This window comes from Ceratotherium simum, chromosome 12 (assembly GCF_057802395.1).
Source record: "Ceratotherium simum simum isolate JZ-2026a chromosome 12, ASM5780239v1, whole genome shotgun sequence".
In the NCBI taxonomy this organism is placed as follows: Eukaryota; Metazoa; Chordata; class Mammalia; order Perissodactyla; family Rhinocerotidae; genus Ceratotherium; species Ceratotherium simum.
Genome location: NC_141911.1, coordinates 35,583,201 through 35,606,759, shown reverse-complemented (window position 1 = coordinate 35,606,759; position 23,559 = coordinate 35,583,201). Strand labels below are relative to the sequence as shown.

The 23,559-nt window shown below is 38.6% G+C and overlaps 1 protein-coding gene across 5 annotated transcripts in view; it reads left to right on the top strand.

The window, feature by feature from the left end:
* The window catches only part of DCLK2 (doublecortin like kinase 2), a 147,647-nt gene that overhangs the window by 70,549 nt on the left and 53,539 nt on the right, over nt 1–23,559 (top strand). For all 5 annotated transcript variants that reach the window (XR_015553806.1, XM_014780199.2, XM_004420904.3 and 2 more), the window contains exons 3-4: nt 17,558–17,660; nt 21,058–21,159. Coding sequence is in view for 4 of the 5 variants with exons in the window: in XM_014780199.2 (XP_014635685.1) it covers nt 17,558–17,660; nt 21,058–21,159 (205 nt within the window). In the remaining variant the exon portion in view is untranslated. The remainder of the gene's footprint in view (nt 1–17,557; nt 17,661–21,057; nt 21,160–23,559) is intronic.

The following is a 23,559-nucleotide window of genomic DNA, read 5'->3' as shown; positions in this document are numbered from 1 at the left end:
GCTACACCACTGGGCCGGCCCCTGAAGAGAGCTTTCTTGTTTAAAAGTGATTATTACAAAAAATTGAAGCAGCAATTACCAAAAAACCATCTCAGTTTCAGTAACTGTGCTCTCTCTCCTACAGTGGACAGATTCACACTGTCCTCAGCATGTATTTCTGACTTATTTGGACTCCTATTGGTAGCATCCCAGTTTACTTACCTATAAACTAAGAAGCTGGGTTAAATGATCTCAGTGGTAACTTCTAAATCTGTGCCTCAAAAATCTGTATTGTCTGAATCTGTCTTAAGGAATTTAGTCTTATTGATATAAGACATACCCATATAAAATAGTGATCATTATAATATTGGTCAAAAATTATGTTTGATATAGAAAGTAAATGTTATCAGGCATAAGGAAAGGGGTAGCAGTATTAACTGGAGTGAGTCTTCCTGAAGAATATGAATTGAACTCAACCTTGAGAGGGCAGAAGAGTTTGAGGACTAGAGTTGAATGGGGGTGGAGGTAGGAAAAGCATGAACAAGGTATAGAAAAAAAAATGATCATGGAATGTTCTAGAAAATCAAATATTGGCTATGGCATAAGATTTGTGCTTGGAAATAGTGTCAAATAGCATTACCACAACCTCCATTGTCCTGTACCTTTTGCCCCTAGTTCTTTTACAATTATAATTGAACCCGTCACTCTGGCTAGTTCTGTTTACTCATTCCACCTCCTCTCTAAGGAAGCTTTTTCAGAGTCCTCCAGGCCACTTCCTTACTGACTGGATAAAAGATAAATTGGCAAATGAGTCCATCTTGTGACATGTCCAGAATATGGGTCAATAATGTTATTATTTAATTTAAGTTAAATTATCTTACTTCTCACATGCAGGTATCTTATCTCCTGCTTAAAGAGATTGTCATTCGTTATTCTTAGTTGTTGCTCGTCCAATACCAAGTATTGTGCCTTGTACATAGTAGGTGTTCAGTAACATAGTTTGTTCCTAGTTGTTTGTTGTTCCATACGTATGCTTGAAGACCCGGCTTGGCTTAACGGATAATAGGAAAGAAATGTAAATGCTCTTTGATGAAAGGGACCTTCTCTTATTCATCTTTTTTTTTTAATCCCTTTTTAATCCCTAGTGCCAGAACCACATGGCTGATCTCAGCGAACACATTTGTGGAAACATGCACATGTATGACTGGAAGGAATCTACAGATCATGTACCCCAAGGCCCTAGTATTATGAGTGAGAGAACTGAGACCCAGAATGGTTAATAACTTTCTCAAGGTTACCAAACAAATTTTAGGCATTAGAATCCAGATCTCCTCACTCTAGTGAGTGTTCTTTTCTTAGGATGCCTTGCTCTTTCTCATCTTTGCCTGGCAGTACAAGAAGAATTAGCTGGATTCAAGGTGTTGGATTATCTGTCTCTCTATGGCATGCTCCTCTCCTTTTCCTGTTATAAGTAAAATAGAAGGAGCCCCTAGGAGTCAGGGGACCTGGCTTCTTCCTAACTCTGCCCCTGCGTTTGTGCCTTAGAGAATTCACTTATCTTCTTTAAGCTTCTGTTTCCACACCTATAAAATGGCGTAGGCATGGAGTTGAGCACCGTATAGACTCTAGGTCCCTTCTAGTTACATTCAGTAATTGAGTGATAGTTCTGAATTATTGACTTTTTGAGAATTCAAGAATGTTCTGTTCTTCTCTTGCTTCCATCTTATAAAGTGTTTCCACAGCTTTCTTACCAAAAGTAAAAGAATATAAGCATGTGTGGGAGTGAGGGGGAGGGGAAAGGTGATTTAGGGAGATAGATCTGGGCTGTAGTGTGTAACAGACCTGGTGGTTTCCACTCTTCCTGCCCTTCATTCTCCAGGTAGCACAGGATGAAAAAAAATTAACCAGCTCAACAAGATGACCATGGACTTTGAGACATTAAGAATCTTTTTGGTATTGGATGCCATATCTTTAGTTTTTATTTTGTTGTGGTCCAGTTTGTTTGGTGTCTATGTCTGTGAAGCATTAGTAACACAAAGAGCAAAAAGACAGGCTCTTCTAGAGTGTCTCCAGTAAGGGAACAAAAGTTTCTGAGCTGGTGAGGGAAAGGGTGTGCCCTCTTCACCTCTTTCTAAGTGTTGAGCCTACCCAGAAGGATGTGTTTTTTCTAGAAGGAAAAGCTTGCACTTTTGGCAGCAGAACTGAAATAGAAAAATTGAGCTTGACCTATTTCCTTAGCAGTGCAAGCCTCGCATTGTCCTCTCAGGCAGTATGAAAATCCTTGAACTGGGAAACTGACAGCTGCAATCAGACACTTGCATTGAGGGAAACATCATGAATTTTAATAGGAGTGCTGCTCCTGGATGAGGTTGGGAGAGGAAAGAGGCAAGCCAATTCAAACAAAAGGAACAGAAGGGTGTTTATTACACGTGCAGCTCATGGCAGTGATGAGAGCAATATTCAAATTATTTATCCCACAACGATGTTGATGATTTAAGAGGGAAGGATGGCTGAACTCTTGTGAAGTGGAAGGGGTTATGAATCTACCGTGATTATTAATCCCACTCTACTGAAGGCAAAGAAGGCGGGTGTAACAAAACGTGACTTGTTAGCAGCAGCAGCAGTCTTCAAACACTGCGCTCCCCAGGAATCGCAGTCGCCACTACACAGATAAAAGTGCTTCCCTCACGGACACACCACAGACAGGCACAGACATGTGCGCGTTCACAGCCAGTTTCAGGGCATCCATCCTAGCAGCTTTCTTTGTTGTGCACAGCACTTCCTCTTCTGAGAGGCCACCAGCATCCTGTTTGTCAGGAGTGGAAGTGTTGGAATCTGTTCCCATTGTTAGACCTCTTCATGAAGTGGTTGCTTATTGGCATGAATATTCCCAAGGTGGTCTCCTAAATAGTGAAGAACGCAGAGGCAGTGCTTCTCTTTTTGTAACACAGTCCTGTCCACTTCTTTAAAACTGTGCCTGCCGTGCCACACCCAGACCATTCGTGTTTGTCAGAAGCTGGGACTGCTTTTGGGAATTAATGCAACTGTGAGCCACTTTGTCTTGTTTATATGGCCATGCTTCATTTCAGAAGAGGGACTTGAGTCTTTATTAAAATAAGAACATAATCATTTCAGAACCCCGTTTTTCTGAGTAAATCATAAAATGATTTTAAGTGAAGATGGCACTTAAAAAAATACATTACAAACTTCGTTCATCAAATTCCTCTGTTGGTGAGATTATTAAGCCTGAGAAGATTTCACCCAAAGACAGTTACCCAAGAGAGTGCTAGCTGACGTTCTGGATACTAGCGGGGAAATACCGAAGAAAACCGCCACACGCTGAACAGAAGCAGCAACTGTCATCTTGAGATGGGATATTCAAGATGGAACTAATTTCTTGGTCTCTGAGCTAGTCCTTCTCCTGTAGCTGGAGGGAATGAGATGAGTATTTCTATGGTGGGGAATTGGGACTCAAGCCAGACGAAGGCAGAACATGTGAGAAATGGGGATGAGGAACAGGGCTGTCCTTTACCAACCAGAACTTGTCCTTGGTCTCCTGCCAGGGCTTGTCACCAGGTGGTGGAGGTGGTGGTGAGGACTTTGTGGGCCATTTGGCCCAGACCTCACATTTGTGAAAATTTCTTATTTAGTCTTTAAAAAGTATCACCTAATGAAGTTATGTAGTTATAATTTATGTAAAGTTAAATGACTTGTTGCACTACTTGTAGAATATATCATGATTACCGTAACGCGTTTTGGCATTTCTTCATGTCTTAGTGGAAATGGTCCTGCGTCTCAACATCGGAAAAGCCCTTTCCCTCCTCAGCTCCTTCCCTGTTCTCTGAGCGTATTCTTCCTCTCCATAGCGCTCCTGATACTGAGGTCTGCACAGGGTCCCACTTATCTTTGCCCTTACTGTAAGCTGGGAGTATTCTCTTCAAGTTGTTTAAGTTGCTAGAGACAAACCAGCTATGGTGGTAGAGGATAGGTGGATGGAGTTGATTGTGGTAATAACATTTACTTACATTTAGGATCCTGCTAGTGTTCAAATCCTTACGACTGTGCAGTCATACCTCCTTTTCCCCTTCTCCTCACATCTGTTTTCTACCTAAGCCTTCTGGTTCTCCAGAGCCATCTCCATATGTATGCAGGTAGTAAAAGCTGCATCCCATGAGTCTAATACTATGAACCGCGGAACCTGGAGTCCCCTGCCGCTGTGCTACTCATTCATTCATTCATTCAATAATATTTCCTGAGTGTTTACACTCAGGCATGGCGCTGTGTGCTCTGGGTACTATAGGGAAAAAGACAGACGCAGTCTCCAAACGCTGGATGTTTTCCCCATCCTCCTCGGCTGCTACAAGCTCATGCTGACCTACCCAAGCCCCTATCTTGATATTCCATCTGGCCTTATCCACCTGCCTAGGTTCCCAGGGTACCCTGCCACACCACAAGAATCCAAGGGTAGCTTCTGTTCATATTGATGGAGAAATAATGTACCAAAACTTCTTCCTGGAGAGAGGCTGAGAGGCCTTAAAGCCATAGTGAGGCAGAGTATTCTGAAGTCATTCAGGTGCCATGATGGTTTGGAAAATAGCCAAGAAGGAAGGAGGCTCTTCTTTTCAGGCTAAATAACAGCCTCCTTGTTGGAAAGGGAATAATCAATCCCAGCTGGAGAAAAGAGACCACGTTCCCCTTGCTTTTCCATTCAAATCTAATCTCACGACACGAGTTTCTGACATGAGTAGCATTCTTGCCCAGACTTGTGGCCCCAGGGAGGGGATGGTTATTGAAGACAGCTGACTCCCCAAGCAAGGCATATAACTTGATGATAAATGCTTACAGACAACTTCCTTTACTCACTGGTTTCACTCCCAGTTTAACTGACACCCCTGGAGATTTGCAAAAAATAAATAGATGTTTTTTTGAAAGAATATCATGTCTCTGGATGTAAGAAAAAGATAAGAAATTCTACATGCATACAATTCGTCAGTATTTCCCAGCTTATGGAATTCTTCAGGGAGGGATTCCTTTTATGCATTCTCTGTGAAACAAATTTCCTGTGCCTTTAAAACCTGTCTTGAGGTATAGTGTAGAAAAGATCTGACATTTGATTTGGTTTTTTTCTTCCTTTGCTTTGTCTTTTGAAAGGAACTATTTCTATGAATTAGTGATTTTAAGTCATCTTGCAGATTTTTTTTCCTGAAAGCTTAGATATAGCTCTATCATGAATAATTTTAACTTTTACTAATTTAAAAATTCTTTTTTCCAAAGTTTGTCCTCCTTTGGGTCAAGAAACCCTGTTCTTTGGAATAACAGTTATGCCTAAAACTCTAGACCTAAATGTCAAGCATTGCTGCACATTCCTTTCTCATAATCGGAGATGAAGTCTGTGGGCAAAGAATGAATTGATTCACACATCTTTTCTTCCATCTCAGAACTTACTTGATTGCTATAATGGTTATAGGATATAAACTAAAGTGAACATTCTGAGAAAAATAGGTGTTTGTTTGAAAGAAGTTGGAAGTATTGAGAATATGTAGAATTTATCTTTGCAATTTATCAGAAGTAATAATGTTAAACTGTAGCCTGATAATCTTTTTTTTTTTCCTTTGAGGAATATTAGTCTTGAGCTAACATTTGTTGCCAATCCTCCTCTTTTTTGCTGAGGAAGATTGGCCCTGGGCTAACATCCATGCCCATCTTCCTCTACTTTATATGGGATGCTGCCACAGCACGGCTTGATAAATGGTGCATAGATCCGCGCCCAGGATCCCAACCTGAGAACCCCGGGCCGCAGAAGCAGAGCGTGTGAGCTCAACCACTACACCACTGGGCTGGCCCCTGAATGATAATCTTTTAAAAATGAAAACTTCAGGAATGAGTCAATAAGCTAAAAAAAAAAAAAGGGGAATTAATAAGAAAAACTAAGACCTAGCTAGGTTTCAAAATCAATACTGAATGAAAAAAGCAAATTTCAGGATGATATGTTTAATATGATATAACTTATCTAAAATTTTTACAACATACTAAACAATATTCTTGGTTGTCTAAGGATACATATGTCTATAATACAAGGTCTGAAAACATGGCTTGGAAGGACCCATGTGAAATACTTGATAGTATTTTCCTGGGCTGGTGGAGAAGGAAGGCAGGCAGGAGGGAGGGGAAATGGGACTGGGGACCAGGGGCCAAAAGAGGTTTTAGCTTATAATGTTTTATTTCCATGTCTTAAAGGGATCTGAGGCAAACATGGCAGAATAACATTTGTTAACTCTGGGGGCTGGGCATTATTTGCTATACTCTTTGGTCCTAAATTACTTAAATGTATTAAATTACCTTAAAAGAAAACAACAAAAAAAGACTTTTCTACCTTATTTCTAAAGTTCCACATATTTGGGAGTAGAACTGCACCGTCAGTAGACATACGCCTTCTACGGGTATTTGCATTGTAAGAACGTGATGATGAATCTAACTGCTGAGCTATCTTGCTTTGAGTTCTAAACTGAGTACTTGTTCTAACAACTTGCAAATCAATTATGTATATACTAGTGTAACAAGTTTTGGCTGTGTTTTAGGAACAGGTGCCTTTTAAACAGGAAAATCTAATTGTGGTATTTGCCTCAGCCAATATCACTTTTGTTTTAAAAGTGTTGCCATAAATAATTTGAATGGATGGCATGCTTTCCATTTCTGAATAGCCACAAACATGTAACTTATTCAGAAGATTTCTTCAGCTGTAGAAGTGAGACCTTCATCTGCTAAGAAGACTGCACTGGGAAAAATTTTTCTCATTGCTTTTCGTGGAGGATTTATGTTGGTTTAAAAATGAAAATTTTGATTCCTTGTCCTGTGAAAGTACATGCAGCTGTAGAAACCAAAATCTTATGGTTTCTTCAGCACAGAACTGTCCCACTTATTTTGGACTCAAATCTAGCCTACTCACCAGGCTGGACCACAGCTTAAAACTAGGAAATATACAAAGGGAACTCTGTCATTAGACAGTGTGAAATTTGGGCATTAAAGTTTCTTTCCTTCCAATCAATGCCTCTAACACGATGCAGTTTACTCTTTTTTTTTTTTTTTTTAAAGATTTTATTTATTTTATTTTCCCCCCCCAAAGCCCCAGTGGATAGTTGTGTGTCGTAGCTGCACATCCTTCTAGTTGCTGCATGTGGGACTCGGCCTCAGGATGAACGGAGAAGTGGTGCCTCGATGCGCACCCGGGATCCGAACCCCGGGCCGCCAGCATCGCAGCACGTGCACTTAACCACCAAGCCACAGGGCCGGCCCAGTTTACTCTTGTTTTACACTTACCTTTACTAAACCAGAAGTATCTCTCCTGAATGTTAAATGCAGCAAATTAGAAGTGGGCAGAGAGGCTGCTAAAATGGTAGTTGGGGTGGTCTTTTTGATCCAAGAAGTGAAGGTTCAGAGCATGATGGCAAGGGAGGAGGAAAATAAATTGTATTAAGATGAAAGAAACATAAAAAACAGCACTGGCCTGGTGTAGTGGTTAAGTTCGTGCGCTCTGCTTTGGCGGCCCCAGGTTCACAGGTTCAGATCCTGGGCGAGGACCTACGCACTGCTTATCAAGCCATGCTGTGGCAGGCATCCCATATATAAAGTAGAGGAAGATGGGCACGGGTGTTCCCAGGGCCAATCTTCCTCAGGAAAAAAAGGATAGGCAACAGATGTTGGCTCAGGGCTAATCTTCCTCACACACACACACACACACACACACACAAAAAGTAACTTTAAAAAAAAAAGAAACATAAAAAACAGACAAGGTTCCTTTTATTTTTAAATAAGTATGATTTTCCTACAAACCTAAGTAGCCCTACTATATTAGAGCATAGTAAGTGTGTTTGTACTGATAATGCCAAGTGGTTGGTGTGTTCTAGAACAAGTATAGAATTAACTAAGTTTTTCCATACCACCTTAACTAATGGTTCTCTTAGTCTTCAGTCCAAGGGTCTTCACTACCTGGATGCTCACCATATGGTGGTAAACTGATGCCAAAAGGGTGGACTAATCTGAAGATGGATTTTTGTATAAGTTTCTGGAAAATGTTGCAGGTTTTGCCTTTTTGTTAAAATTTTAAAGATCATAATATTTATTAATACATATTTATACTCTCAGAATTTCTAGTCTGGCAGCAAATGGAGTCCTTTTCTAAAACCCTATGATTCTAATTTGTGCTTGTAATTTGTTTTCAGAAAGAGTTAGCCAATTTGTTTGAAGATATAAATTTCAGAACATAGTCAGTATTCCCTAAAGTACAGGAGGTTGGTCCAAACTTGTACTGACTTTATGACATTGTGTAGAAGTTGATCCTTAAAAAAAAAAAAAAATCCTAGGTATAAGCTTATATACTTGCCATTCATTTACTTCATAAAAGCAAGACATAGGAAAATGGTCTGGTCATTTGGGTTTTAGACATGTATACAGATTTCTCTTAATCTCAATAAGCTCTATGTTGTTTTTCCTAGATTGTAAATCACACTGTTTTCTTTTTTAGGGAGATAGTGAGTGGTCGAATACCAGGAATATGTTCAAAGTCAGACAGGCCGAGTTCAAGTCTCAGCTCCTCCCTCACTGGCTGTGTGACCTTGAGCAAGTTACTTAACCTCTTTGAGCCTTTCTTTCTGTGTAAAATGGGCATCATAGTGCCTGCTTCACAAGGTTGTTCTGGGGGTTAAATGAAATTCGTGTGTAAGTGAGACTTGTGTACAGTGTATAGTTCGGTGTTCCCTCCCTGTTCCCATTCCCTTTCTGTTGGAAACAGAAAAATTTGGATTAGAAAGTTGCTGCCTTTTACTTTGCTTCTCAGTTGCCTCTTCTGTAACACTTATGATTTCATTTTCTCTTTAATATTTGAAGATGACTGAGTCCTAGAGGACATTGACTCAAGTTCTAGTCACATCCGCTTGAAAACGGTCAGCTCCAGCTTCCTCAGAATTAGAGGAAAATTTATTATGGTTGGCTTAGAGGGTTTCCTCTGACTTCCTTACCTGAGTTCTTCTAAAATTTTGCTCCAGTCTCCTCTCTTGGTGGAATACTTGAGAGTAGGTATGAAACGTTTTCTTTTAGGAATTAAGACTGGGGCCTTCAGTGGGCTCAGTCAGAGGGTCAGCTTAGAAATTACCTCCTTTATAGAAAGAGTTATCATTGTCTCTTCTCCCGGAATACATTTGGTAACTAAATATCTATGAATTTTTCAAGATCTTTTTATCCTATTGTTAGAGATTTTCATCCAAATCTTTGGTCTTAAGGTTCTATGATTAGTCTTGATTGGTGAATAGTCATTATTATGAGGAGGCTACAGTGGGAGAAGGAGGATTAGGCGCAGAATTTTTGAATGGAAGCAGACTAAATGTAGGGAGTTGTCTGTAGATGCCAATGAAAAGCTCTTTACTGTAAGTACTGTCATGTTTCAGCTTCAGTTCTGTTTCCATGGCAACCACATGGTCGGTGAGTGCCAGGCTGAATGGTTTTACAGGAAGCTGAAAAACACTGCTATTCTAAATAGCTTTCTTTTTGCTGTAGAAAGGAGTCCTTCGCTTACTGTAGGCTGGCCAACATTTACTGGGAACAAAGCAGGCTATTTATGCTGATTATATTCTGTGTAGAGGGTAAAGAAATGGGGAGAATGCCATTCCCTGCTTACTGACCTGTGAATTTGTTTCTCTGGTTGTTGTTCCTAGCATTTTGGAAAAACCAAATGACTTTTCTTTATTTCAGATATGGTTTCCTTGTTCATTTTAAGGAGAAGTTATATTCTAGAGATAGAAGTGGTAAAAAACAAAAATGGGGTGGGTGGGTGGGATGTGTCTGGAATAATCTTAGTTATGTTAGTTATGGTGAAGGCAATCTGCTGAATTTATAGCTTTCAAGTATTTACGAGGGCAGTCTATTAAAAAAAAGAAAGTGTCCCCTGCTAGCAATAGAAACAAAAAGATAATCACTCAGGCAGTTATTAAGCCTATTTTTTATTGTATATTAAAATTATTGTTTAGATTTTTCTTTACATCTTAAAAAACTTATATTTCTACCTGATAAAAAAAATTATGTATGGTAGACTAGTCTATGGGGGGTTCAGACTTAAATGCAGTTCCCTTTTGGCAATTTATGACTTGTAATGTGACCATTTCTGAGGGAAAAAAAATCAAGGGTATCAATGCATTTCCATTGAAAGCTTATATAATAATTTAAGTTTCAAATATAAGCCACTTACTGGACTTTCTTTCAAATCCTCTTTAGAAGTGAGCTAGAAAAAACTTTTTTAACCAGTCTTCAGTAGAGACAGCCTTTTAAAGCTTAACTCTGATAATGAAAGCATTTAATTTCAACAGGAGGTGTGGACTTTTGTCTTCTCTCTTTCCCTCTTTCCCTTTCTCCTTCTCCCTCGTTCTTTCATATATATACACACAGTTAAAGAAAATCATGAAAAATTCCAATGTGTATTTTGTACCCCTGATATCCATCATGCTATTGTTTCTTTTATAAAATATGGTCCTTATTCTGCAAGGTAGACATATCAAAGGTGCTAAGATTTCTATTTAGATAAGTTGATGCCAGTTTAAACTAGTCTCTCACTGAGATCCAGTGATGTTTCATTTGTATTTTTAACAAGTCTTGGAAATTTTCAATAAAATAGGTTTGGAAAGTATCTCAAGAGATCCTTATTTAATAGAACCCCAAGTCTTTGAATGGCACCAAATGGTAGGTTTAATTGCAAATTGCTTTTCTTTGAATCTCCTCTACCAAATGGTTGCAATAGCAGATTTCACAAGTAATTTTTCTCAAATCACCCTGAAAAAATGATGAAAGAGATTTAGTTCCTGAAAGAGCTTATGTGATCTAAGATGAGTTTTTTAAGATGACTAGAGCCAAAATTTGATTAACCAAGTATTTGCTGAATACCTTCTCTAAGGAACTATAGGATTTGACTGGTGTGGTCAAGCCGTTTATAGGTTATCTTGGCATATAAAACCAATATCATAAATCCGGGAACAAGGACTATCTTGCACGATAATGGATTGATAGGAATTCACAGAAAGAGTGTGAGATGGAGCCTCTGGACAGGGTTACCTGGAGGAAATGGGACTCAAGGCATTTCATTAATTCAACAGAAATTTACTGAGCAAACCCTACATCCCAGGTGCTATGTACTATGCTGTAATTATAGTGATGAATAAGACAATGATCTTGCACATATGGAGCTCACAGTCTGGTGAGAGGTCCAGACACAAAACCAGGTAATTGCCTCAATGATAATGTCTGTGTTGGGTGAATTACAGAGTATTAAGGGAACACCTGGATTTGGAGGGCATGAAGATTTCTTTGAGGATGTGTGAAGCTGAAACTTGAACAGAAAGAAATCCCAAATGGACATTGCTATTTATCCACTTAAAATAGTGTTCCTTTTTCTCTCAGAAAAATGCACTCAACTTTTCTGAAAGCAGTCTCCTAAAGTATAAATAAGCTTTTCTTAGAAACTAAAATATTTAGACTTCAGAATTTTGTAGTAAGAAGAGATCTTAGAGAAATCCAACCTGCTTTACCACCAACTCCTTTGTAACTCTGGAAGGAGTAAGAAATACAAGATTTCCAAAGAGTGCCAGTGAGTCGGGAAATGGAGACCTTCTCTGGTTCACGCATGTGAGTATCCAGAGAAGATTATATCTCTGCGTCTTCTACCTTTTTTCTTTTGAGGAAAGAGTTTATTCTCCTCCTAATACATGCATAGTATTTTTATCAGACCTCAAGCCTTTGTATCTGTTTCTGTATCCTTTAACAGAGACCAAATAGGGAAAGGAAAAAAAGTGGTTGTAGCAATCTGTTAAGAACTAGCACTGAAATTATGGCTGCCACCGATTCACCCTGACCTAATTAATCTGTCTGCTGAAGGATCGAAAAATTACTGTTTTTAAATGGCCCACATTCATTTGGAAAGCTTAGATACACTTCCATAGATACATTATTTCTCAGTTGGATATCTCTCCATTAGATCCTGCTGAGTGCTTTAATTTTGTACCTTAATAGAAATATTACTTTCCTCTCATTTGTGTAGCTTTCTTTTATAAGCCATGTAACATCCATTATTCCTGAAGAGCTTCTTGTGTTGAAGAAGGAATTTAGAAGCAAACAGTAAGAGGTCTTCTAAACTGATACACTTTTCCTCACCCTTGTTAAGAATGACTTTGAGATGTTATTCCTGGTATTGATATATTTTTTTCTGAGTCAGATTTAGTAACATGGCCCATAATTCAATGTTAAATCCTAGTTGAAAAATTTATGATAAAAGGAGCAGACCACCAGAGCTAAAGAATAAGAAATATGTTAAAAAACATAAAATTATCTGTGTCCAAACATATGAAATATTCTAAAGGTATTGAATATTTTATTTTATAGGATGCTATTTTCATCAAGTTATTTCTTCTATGTGCTTCTTTATTCCTGTAGCAGTCAGGGTGTTCTTCTGTTACGGTGTTCTCCTACTGTAACATTTGGAACTGTAATTACTACATTTCTTGTCCATCTCCAGCACTAGACTGTGTGCTGCCTGTTTTTTGTTTATGCCTGACATATAGTAGGCACTAGATTAATGTTAGAATGAATGTACAGTAGTAAATTAATGTGGCTGCCATTGGTGAGAGAGAGCTATTTTAGCTTAAATTTGACCCTGAGCATTTTGTCAGATGTTTCACTTTGAAAAGTATCCACTGAATTTGGGGCACTCTTAGGAACAATTAAATATGTAGTCCCATATATTTGTGAAATTTAAGCATGGGCAAATAATGACTGCATTACATTGAGGCCTAGTATTACACAAATATAATTTTAGCATAGAATAAATTGATAGGCTTATAGTTCTGTTTATCTACATAATCTAAAAATGTTGACAGTTATGTGTGTAGCTTACATATGTAGCTATAGACCAATGCTTTGCTTTGACATACTAGATTTAAGTCAAATCTTTCTTTTCTCTTTTGTAGTTATTCTAGGGGGCTGTTGGTAGAAACTATTCTTTAATATACACATATAAATATATTTATATGTATTATATGTATACATATATGTATTTATATGTATATTATATGAATCACATTTCTTTATAGAATTTCTGGGAGCTTAAGATATCTTAATTTTTTTGGCTATAATTTTCTAGTAGTGAAGGCTGTTAATGGAATGTTTCCAAGTTGTCAGTGATATTTTCTGGGAAAATTTCTAATTCATTGAACTTGTAGGAAAGCATGTACTAATTATTTATACTTTTAGAAAAGATCATCCATTAAGTTGAATTTTTAAAAAATATTTGAGGCCACGAAGTAATGAAAATGAAGCAAGTACCAACTGCTTTCACATGCTATCACATTTAGTCCTTAAAGATTAAATGAAATTGGTTTCTCGCTCGTTTTGTAGACAAAGAGACCGTGCCTCAGAGAGGTTAAGTTTATTGCCCCAGATTTTACGTGTGTAAAAGGGAGGAGGCAACCAGGCTCAGCAGTGTCGTGCTCTGCTCCCAGCGAAAGCTTAAACTCAGCCAGTGCTCCCTGCACTGACACCTGAGTTTTAAATAATACCGTGTACCTCTACAATGAAAGTGAGAACAACCGAAATCTGCTCATTCCCCTTCTGTGGATATTAGTTTTGGTTCACCTTTAAGATACTGATCAACTTGCGTCTCTGCCTGCTGTGGTTCCGTTCTCAAGTTAACAGTTTAGTTAAACACAGTAATGAAAGTCCATAACAGTCCAGGTCTGCATTGCAAAAAATATGAACAGAGGCTCGTATTTTAAATCAGCGGCAGTAGAGGGAGAGAAATTCTCATTTGTTCCTTATTTACTTATTATTGGTGCAGTCTAGTTTTTTGTATCATCTGTGTTCATATCAATTTTCTTCTATTGACTGGTCAGATGCAACCCCATGTAATAGTAACAATTTCAACTTAAAAGGTTTGGATTTTTCTAAAACACTGTATAGCTTGTTTCTAGTTTTACCTTCTTTCTAGTTTTGGAACCCAGAATTTTTATCATGCAGACTGTGGGACCCTGAGTGGGCCCTTAATGCTCCCTGCAGGCACATCATTTTTCCCTTCCCCATCACTCTCCCCGCAATCACAGACTGCAGTTTCACATCTTTTCTTTCTCTTCAAACCTGCTGTACCTTCTCCCTCAGCCTCACTTTTGGCTGATGACTTTGCTTCGACTGTCTCAGTGAAGTGGGAAGCAATCCCCCAGGCCCACCACCATGTGTCCCCACCTGCAGCTTCCACCTGGCTTCCTTTACTGTCAAAGACTGACCACAGTCTCATGGAAGGTCAGTCCTTTCACCTGCATACTGATCCCATCCTCTCTCACGAAGGGGCGCAGCTCCAGCAATTCTCCCCTTTCTTTCTTGGCGTCACCAATTTTTTCCTGCCTACTAGATCATTTCTAAAGCATAGTAACGTATGTTATTTCTCTTTTATCCATGGAGTCCACTTCCTCCTTCTGCCACCTTCCTATTCCTCTGCCCCACCTTTGCAGTCACAACTTCTTGAAAGAGTTGTCTGTGCTCAGTGTCTCCACTTCTTCTCCTATCCTCTGTTATAGCTGCTGCAGTTAGACTTTCTCTTCAACCACTGCACCAAAGCTGCTTTTGATCTTCAAGATCCCGATGATCTCCATGTTGCTCAATTCAGAGATCACTTCTCAGTCTTCGTCTTACTTGGCCTGTCAGTAACATTGACCCCATGGATTGCTCCCTCCTCCTTGAAACACTTTCTTAACTTGGTTTCCACCAAACTACAAACTCTCCCTTTTCTTCCCTCACTGGCTGTTCTTTCTCAATCTTCCTCACTCGTTTTACTTCTTCTCCCTTACCTTGTAATGCTGTTGTGCTTCGGAGCTCGGGCCTTAGACTTCTTCCCTATGTGCATTCATTGCCATAATTGATCTTAAGGTTTTAAATACCATCCATATGCTGGCGATTCTCAAATTTATATCTCCAGCCCAGATCTCTCCTATGAAATTCAGATTTGTAAATGTCCAACTTTCTACCTAGTATCTCCTCTTGGATGTTTACTAGATATTTCACAGTTACTGTTCCAAATCTGAATTCATGAGCGTCCTCTCCACCACTAAATTTTCCCATTATCTTGTGTTCTTTCTTGTCAGCGTTAATGGCAACCCCATCCTTTTAGTGGCTCAAGCTGTCATATTCTTCTCTATTCTTTCATGTCACCATATCCAGAGAGCAGTGTGACCCCTTCTCACTACATCCACTCCTAACACCTTGGCACAAGCTACTCTCATCTCTTGCCTGAAGTAGCAATAGCCTCCAACTACACTGCTCTCTATCCTTGCCCTTTCACTGTCCAATCTGAGCACAATGTGATCCTGTTAAAAGGTGAGTCATGTTGTGGCAGCCCTCTGCTCTGAAGGCTCCCAATGGTTTCCCATCTCACTCAGAGGAAAGACAAAGTCCTTACCAGTAGCTGACAAGGCCCTCCACAATCTGCTTACCTTCTCTTATCTTTCTGATCTTTTCTCCCACAGTGACTCTCCCCCTCTTACTGTGTTCCAGGACTGTTTCTTGTGAACATGCCGTGCCTGATCTCTACAGGGCTTTTGCATCTTCTGCTCTCTCTGCCTAGAACACTTTCCCCCAGATGTTCATGTGGCTTTCTCCCTTACCTCTTTTAATATTTTGTTCAAATGTCACCTTTGCAATGAGGGCTTCTCTGACCACCTTATTTAGTATTGCAGCCCCATCCCCTGCCTTCACTATTCCCCTGCCTTGCTTTATGTTTCTCCATAGCACTTATCACCTTTTAATATTGTGTAAATTCACTTATGCATTTTTTTAAAGATTTTATTTATTTATTTATTTTCCCCCCAAAGCCCCAGTGGATAGTTGTATGTCATAGCTGCACATCCTTCTAGTTGCTGTATGTGGGACGCGGCCTCAGCATGGCCGGAGAAGCAGTGTGTTGGTGCGCGCCCAGGATCCGAACCCGGGCCATCAGCAGCGGAGCGTGAGCACTTAACCGCTAAGCCACGGGGCCGGCCCCTCACTTATGCATTTTTATTGTGCGACAACTCACACTTGCTCTATGAGGGCAAGGATTTTTGTCTCTCTCTTTTTTTTCTTGACCAATGTTTCTCTACTACCTAGAGTAGTACCTGGCACAGAATAAGTTCTCAATACAAATTTGTTGAATGAAGATGGAAGTATTTTAACATTTTATGAGAGATGTCAGTGTCCTGAGTACACCTTAATAAAATTGGTCAAAATACATATTTGTTTATCTCAATTGTATCATTTATTCACTTGGTAGCTATCATTTCTTGAGAAATGTGAGGAAACCAGGAAGAGGGCTCTCACCAGAACCCAACCATGCTGGCAACCCTGATCTTGGACTTCCAGCCTCCAGAAGCGTGAGAAATAATTACTATTGTTTAAGCCACCTAGTCTGTGGTAATTTGTTATAGCAGCCCAGACTGCCTAAAACACTGCTTAAAAGCCTCAGACACTGACCTGAGCTGAGTTTCAGTGAAGTACAGAAGCTTGATGAGAATTGGAATGAACGAGCAGTATCCATGCCTGTTCCACTTAGTGTGTCTAGTTCACTATCTTCTCTCTAGAGCATTGTTTTTTAACTCTATAGTGAGATCTTTTTCCCAATAAAAAGCTAACCAGTGATCAGAAAGACTTAAGGAATTATTGAGATTGAGCAATCCTTCTAAGTACTAGTGCACTGATTTTTTATAACTTTATTATTTGGAAAGGAGTACTTTTTAAAAAAGAGACATTATACAGCCCATCGAAAAACAGGTAAAAGTGCAGCCCATCTACATCCAAAGTCCTGGAAGATGAATGTGCTCCCGGGATGGGTCTGAAACTGATACAGTATGGCGGACCCTTTTTTGAAAAAATAATATAAAATGAAGACTACACGTTTAGGTACAGGGCCTTGAAAGGGCCCTGAAGCTTAAGCCTTATTAGCTTCATGGCAAATCTTCCTCTATCTTAATGAAAATGGTGGTGGTGGTGATGGACATGATTGTTAACACACTGAGTTACTTATATGCCTGGCACCTGTTCCAAGCAGTTTTCATACATTAATCCTCAAAACAACCTCAGTGCATTGTACCAGAGGAACAGAGAAGTCATGCCCAAGGTGACACAGCTGGGGAGTGGGGTTGCTAGGAGAGTGAGGAGGGGCAGAATGGTAAAGAGCACTAAACTGAGAGCAGAGACCTTCGTCAGCCCCAGCTTTGCTACCCATTAATCAGAAACCTGGAAAACATCACTTAGCCTTTTTTGTATATCCTTGACTTCACCTGTAAAACGGGACTATTGATGCCAGCTGTGAGCCCCTCGCTTTGTTCTGAGGTCCGGAGAAAGTGTGTAAAAGTGCTTTGTGAAGAGTAAAATGCTTGGAAATGTAGTGTGATATTAAACAACATTCATTCCAACTCAATTTTATAGGTTAGGCTTAAAAATACATTTAATTTCGCTGACTTTTTATTTCACTTTTAATGTTTCTAATTTATTCCTTGGATGTGTTTGTTTTTTTTTTTTTTAGGTTACTTGTCTGCAAGACTTTTTTGGTGATGATGATGTTTTTATTGCATGTGGACCTGAAAAATTCCGTTATGCCCAAGATGACTTTGTCCTGGATCACAGTGGTGAGGCAATTCATTGATCCTCTTTGTAACCCTGAGATGAAAGTTTGGGATTTAGTTACTTGGTGCATGTTAAGTGGTCTGATGTGTTGAAGAAAGATGGCATTGGTGGTATTCTTTACGAATTAGAGAATAAAATGAAAGTATTTACCTAGTTGTAAAAAAAAAAAAAAAAAAAAACACCTAATTCAAGTAGTTAAGTTGTTTTCATTTTTTAGCAATTTGGTTCTATCTCTTTTTACTGCATTGTTTTCCCTCTGAAATGGATTTCCTGCCCTCTTCCAGAATAGTGGCTAGCTGTGCCATCTTAAATATATGGATAGTGTCGAACCTGAAACAGCTATACATTTTCCATGTCCATAAAAAAATACATAAAAGGATAATAACTAAATTGTTAATAGTGATTATTTCAGGTCTCTTTTTACCTCGCTGTTCTGTTTCCAACTTTTTAAAAAACAATAACGTTCGTTGTGTGTGTATATATATATATGCAGAAAAAAATAAAGCTATTTTCATTGATGGGATAAGAAAATCCCTCTCTCTTAATTTTAGCCAGTGTATGGAGTTTTCAACTATTTAGCAATAACCTCAGTGATTTCAAATATCATTGATTCTGGGAAAATTGCTTTACTCTGTTGTCTTGAATTAATTTAAACCTATTACCTGTAATAGTGATTATTGTAGCTGATAGTAAAGTCGCATTCATCTTTAAATGAGGTAAAATCCTACAGACATAACATTTCACAGAGGAGAGGGAAGTTAGAAATATAATCTCACTCTTTAATTTCATGAATAAGGAAAGTTGGCTTTTCAAAAATTAGGCTTGATGGTAGACCCCTCCCAGTTGCAGTGATTCTGACAGTCCAGAATTAGAGAAACATATTACCAAATAAATATGGTGATCCATAGACTTTTTAAAATTCAAGATGATACATTCTGTGATACCAGACCCGGGTGTAATTCTTTCCTGTTACACTATGTCATTACTTTGGGGTAATAATTTATCTACTTTGAGCTTGGGCCTAGTTTATCTGCTCTCTTTGTTTTTCTATTTTGTTTTTCTCGCTGCTGCCATGTTTCTTTGAGGGTTTCTGTACTGTCTTATATTGTATTGGTCTGGCCCTGCTTTAAACTGGTAATGTCACTGGAAAGTCCTCAAAGAATTGCAGATAATGTCCTTTTTGTATGATCTGTGCTCCCCTATTCTTATGGATGATTAAGGGTGACTAAAACATGTATTTACATGCCATCTGTATTTTATATTTTTCTTGATTTTAGCTTAATTTCATTTCATAATATTTCTTTGTTAATAGTAGTCATTTTGAAAGTTGGGACACTGAAACTCAATGATATGTTTATAAAGTTAATTTGGATAACAAAGACAACAGTAGAATCTTTATTGAGCACTTACTATGCATGTACCAGGCATTGTATTCAGCACTTTACCTGTATGTTGTAAATTTACATAAGCTAGTTGGATCATTAGTAGTTTTTTGTTGATTTTGCTAGCGATGAACTCCATTAGAGGTAGGTGAAAGTTACTGATTTCTTCCCTCTCAATTGGTAATTATTTAACCTTCTGCAAACTGAGGATAACAATAGTGGCTTTTTAATAAGATTTTGTTAATTAAAAGTTAATAAATGTAAAGCAGTTATCAGGGTGCCCGTTACATACTGTATGCTATTGCTATTGTTATTGTTGTTGTTAATGTTATTATACTACTACAACTACCATCAGGTCATAAAATTTTACAGTGAAAGCAAGTCTCAGACCTGATTCTGCCACAACTACATTTATTAGGAGGCAAAGACTTTGTAAAAATCAGTTATTTAACTTGTGTTGTAATCTTGATGAAGTCCCAACTCTTTGTCCTTTTAGGCTTCTGACAATGTCTTGCATTAAGTTGCCATTCAAAGTCCATCGAATTCAGCTAACCTAGTCTTAGTCGAGTGAAAAATCTTCCATTAAGAGCTGGATGCAGGCCTGGGTCAGATTCCTAAACCTAGGGTGTAGTTCTGAAGTTTTGGTTGTTGGCTCTCTAGATTTACACATCCTGCTCATAGGAGAGTGGCAGTGCCTTTCAGATGTTTCTAGGGGGCTGGCCCCATGGCTTAGCGGTTAAGTGCTTGCGGTCCGCTACTGGCGGCCCAGGTTCCGATCCTGGGCGCGCACTGACACACCACTTCTCCGGCCGTGCTGAGGCAGCGTCCCACATACAGCAACTAGAAGGATGTGCAGCTATGACATACAACTATCTACTGGGGTTTTGGGGAGAAAAAGGGAAAAAAAAGGAGGAGGATTGGCAATAGATGTTAGCTCAGGGCCGATCTTCCTCAGCAAAAAGAGGAGGATTGGCATGGATGTTAGCTCAGGGCTGATCTTCCTCACAAAAAAAAAAAAAAGTTTCTAATCCACAAAACACTCCTTTCAAGAATGGAATACTTTCTAACATCCACAATGCTAATTAACTAAGCTGAAGTTGCTATAGCCCCCTCTGAGTAAGGTTTTGATTAGGGTCTTTCAAATGCTAACTAGCCTCCCCTGGTGTGTATTTTCCTGATTAGTGTACTTCACATGTTAATTTATTGCCCCTGGGGTATAGATTAAAACCAACCCACATTTTATCTTCCTGCATAAATTGAAGTATTTTAACGTAAATTACAGACACTATATTATCTAATTTAATCCTTATAACAAGCCTATGAAGCAGATTTATTCTTATCCCAATTTAATAGGGAGAAAAGCAGGTTTAGAACCTATCCAAGGTCCCCCAGTTAGCAAAGTCAAATCCATGATTCATCCAAAATCTGCATGACTCCAAAACCCATGGTCTTAATTATTCAAATTAGAAGTGATTATTTTAGCTGTAATTAGTTCTGGTACTCTAAATGCTTTTTTATTTGGCAATTTATGGAAAGACCAAAGTTATTGTTTAAAGCTAGTTTCCTTGTTTTTGATGCTCCATACTTTGAGAAGATGGAAAATAAGACTGAAAGGAGTTCATAAATTAGAGTCCCATATTTTTTCAGAATAAGATATCAAAGAGTTGGAGAGAATAATAAACTTGTAGCCGTTGTCTGTCAATGCTACTGACTAAAAAAAAAGTTGCACATGTTTAGATTAGGCTGTGGATATGTGTGTATAAGTTAGGAAATTGGGATTTCTGTGTTCATTGAGAACTCCATCTGGAACAATGAGGTGATGTCACAAGGTGTGTAGCCTAACTAAAGATAACCTCAGGTGTACTTTTGGGATGGTTGCTTTGTGTATTAAAGTTGTTTAAGAGTAATAGAAAAATGATCAGGTAATGGTTCTAGGCAGTCAACGACTCTCCCATGTGATCTTCCTTTGTTTAGTATTAAAATCAGATCTATTTAATGCACTTTCCTTCCTTTCTAGAATGCCGTGTCTTGAAGTCATCTTATTCTCGCTCCTCAGCTGTTAAGTATTCCGGATCCAAAAGCCCTGGGCCCTCTCGACGCAGCAAATCACCAGCTTCAGGTAGGTAATGGAAAAGGAATGGATGGTCACAGAAGGAGCGGATCATTCTCCTTCAGTTTTATTTAATTATTATGAATTAGTAGTCTTTCCCATCCTTATATGCAGCCAGGTTCCAGAACAACATATAAATGACATGATTTTTAAAACCAAAAATTCAAGTCTATTTCTCAAAGTTATAATACGTTTCCTAAGAAACTTATTTGTTTTGTTCTGACACATTTTTTCAAGAACAATCTTATTATCTAGATTCTTCTCCTGCTATTTACATAAAAGTGTTTCACATTTTGGCCACTGTGTGCTGCATTTTTAATTTTGTGCTAAATGATTGTGGACATTTTCTTCTCTTATTGGTTTAAAACTTGCACGTACACACCTAACACAGAAATGTATTTACTTGATAAATTTCCACAGGCTTTTCCTTCATCAAATGGTTTAATAGTAGCAACGATTATTATTGGAAAATAGTGCTTGTTTAAGAGTCAAGCTTACCAGTAATTAAGTTTCTTTCAGGTCCTAAGCCTATAGATTTGTCATAATTCTGTTTTTGACATTTTTTAAAAAAATGAACACATCCATAAATATCTTGATATATTGATTCTATAAGGTTTGTTTATAGTAATTATAAATAATTTGATGACATCATTTCCCATTGAGGAAAGGATTGTGAAAAACCGTGATTTTACATGTGGGAAATCTAGAACATGTGACAGTAGTGTCAATAAAAACTGTCTTAAGCATCAAACTTTTTATAAAAGACTGAGTTTTTCGGACATTCTACTTTTCACTGTTTCCCCTTCGGCACCTACTCCACTCTTTGGGTTGTTTACCCTTCTTATTGTGTACACGTTTAGACCTGCTGAATAACCACTCTCCTTACTGTCTCCTCCTCCTTGTATATACTGAATGTGTACAGTAAAGAGGAGTGGCCACCACTCCAGTGCCTACTCTACAGCCAAATCCCCAGGTGAGCCATGATTATTGTGGCTTTGTCGCTCTGCTGGGTTTTTGTTTTTGTCTTTTGCCACATTTCTGTTTCCTTCTGCTCCATTTCCATGAATGTATCTGGCTTGTACCAGTGTACATCTGTGCAGCATGAAATGCTTCACAATGCATAGGATGCTTCAGCCTCCCTTATTTATTAGAGAACCGGTCATCGTCAGAAGATTGCCAAGTGCCTGCCTGTATGTCGTCGTAGTACACAGTGGTCGAGGAGGCACATCGCCTCAAGGGGTCTATCTTGTAGTTAATTTTGGAAAATAGTCTGTTACTGAAAAGACTGAAGTTTGTTGGTAACATGAAAATGGCCATAGAAGCAATTATAATATTCTCACCTTCCTCTGGGGTTAATAGGCTCAACACTCCCTCTAAAAAATATTGACAATAGTCACTGAAAGCATCTCTTGGCTGTTAAGCTTGTTTCAAATCATATTATGCTTTCTATAAAGTATCTCAAATACTGAGAAAGCTAGTATAACATGAAATTTTCATGAATACGCTGAAGTGAGCTTACCATATGGTAGATATAGATTTTTGTCAAGTTCTTAGCTTTTGTTTTAGTGATAGGTTTACAGATGCTTATCATATCAGTAAAATAACTAAATAAAAGTGGGGAGAGTGGGTCAAGAATCAGGTATTATGAAGACACCAATTTTGTCTCCCTGAGGTCTAAAGAGGGAAATTAACGTACTGAACTAAAAACATGTTTCATAGCCATTAATTGTCCTGCAGACCAGCTGCTTCATAACATAGCCTAATAAATGTATAAATCTTTTTAACTTGAATTTGAAATGCTTAGAAATTGGTTTGAGAAAATCTTAGCATTCCCAAACTCCAAATTTTTGACTGAGTACATATTTGGATTTGGGTTAATGGAGTAGATCTTAAACTCATAAGTAAAAGGTGTGAGATGTTTAAATCACATTTCAGAGGGCAAATGGCTTCTTTATAAGAGATTAATTAACTCAAAAGCGTTTTCAGCACATACTAAAGTTATGAAAATTGAGGCCTGGGTCAATTGCTGGGACTTCACTGTAATTGCAGAGAAAGTTACTATATTTATTCATATTATGTTCTCTTCCTACTTCCAGGAAGGAGAGTTTTGTATTATTAAAAAGCCACAGTAGGGGCTGGCCCAGTGGCATAGTGGTTAAGTTTGCACGCTCCGCTTCGACAGCCTCTGGTTCACAGGTTCAGATCCCGGGTGTGGACCTACGCACTGCTTATCAAGCCATGCTGTGGCAGGTGTCCCACATATAAAGTAGAGGAAGATGGGCACGGATGTTAGCCCAGGGCCAATCTTCCTCAGTAAAAAGAGGAGGATTGGCAACAGATGTTAGCTCAGGGCTAATCTTCCTCACCAAAAAAAAAAAAAAAAAATAGCCACAGTACCCAGAAGTATAA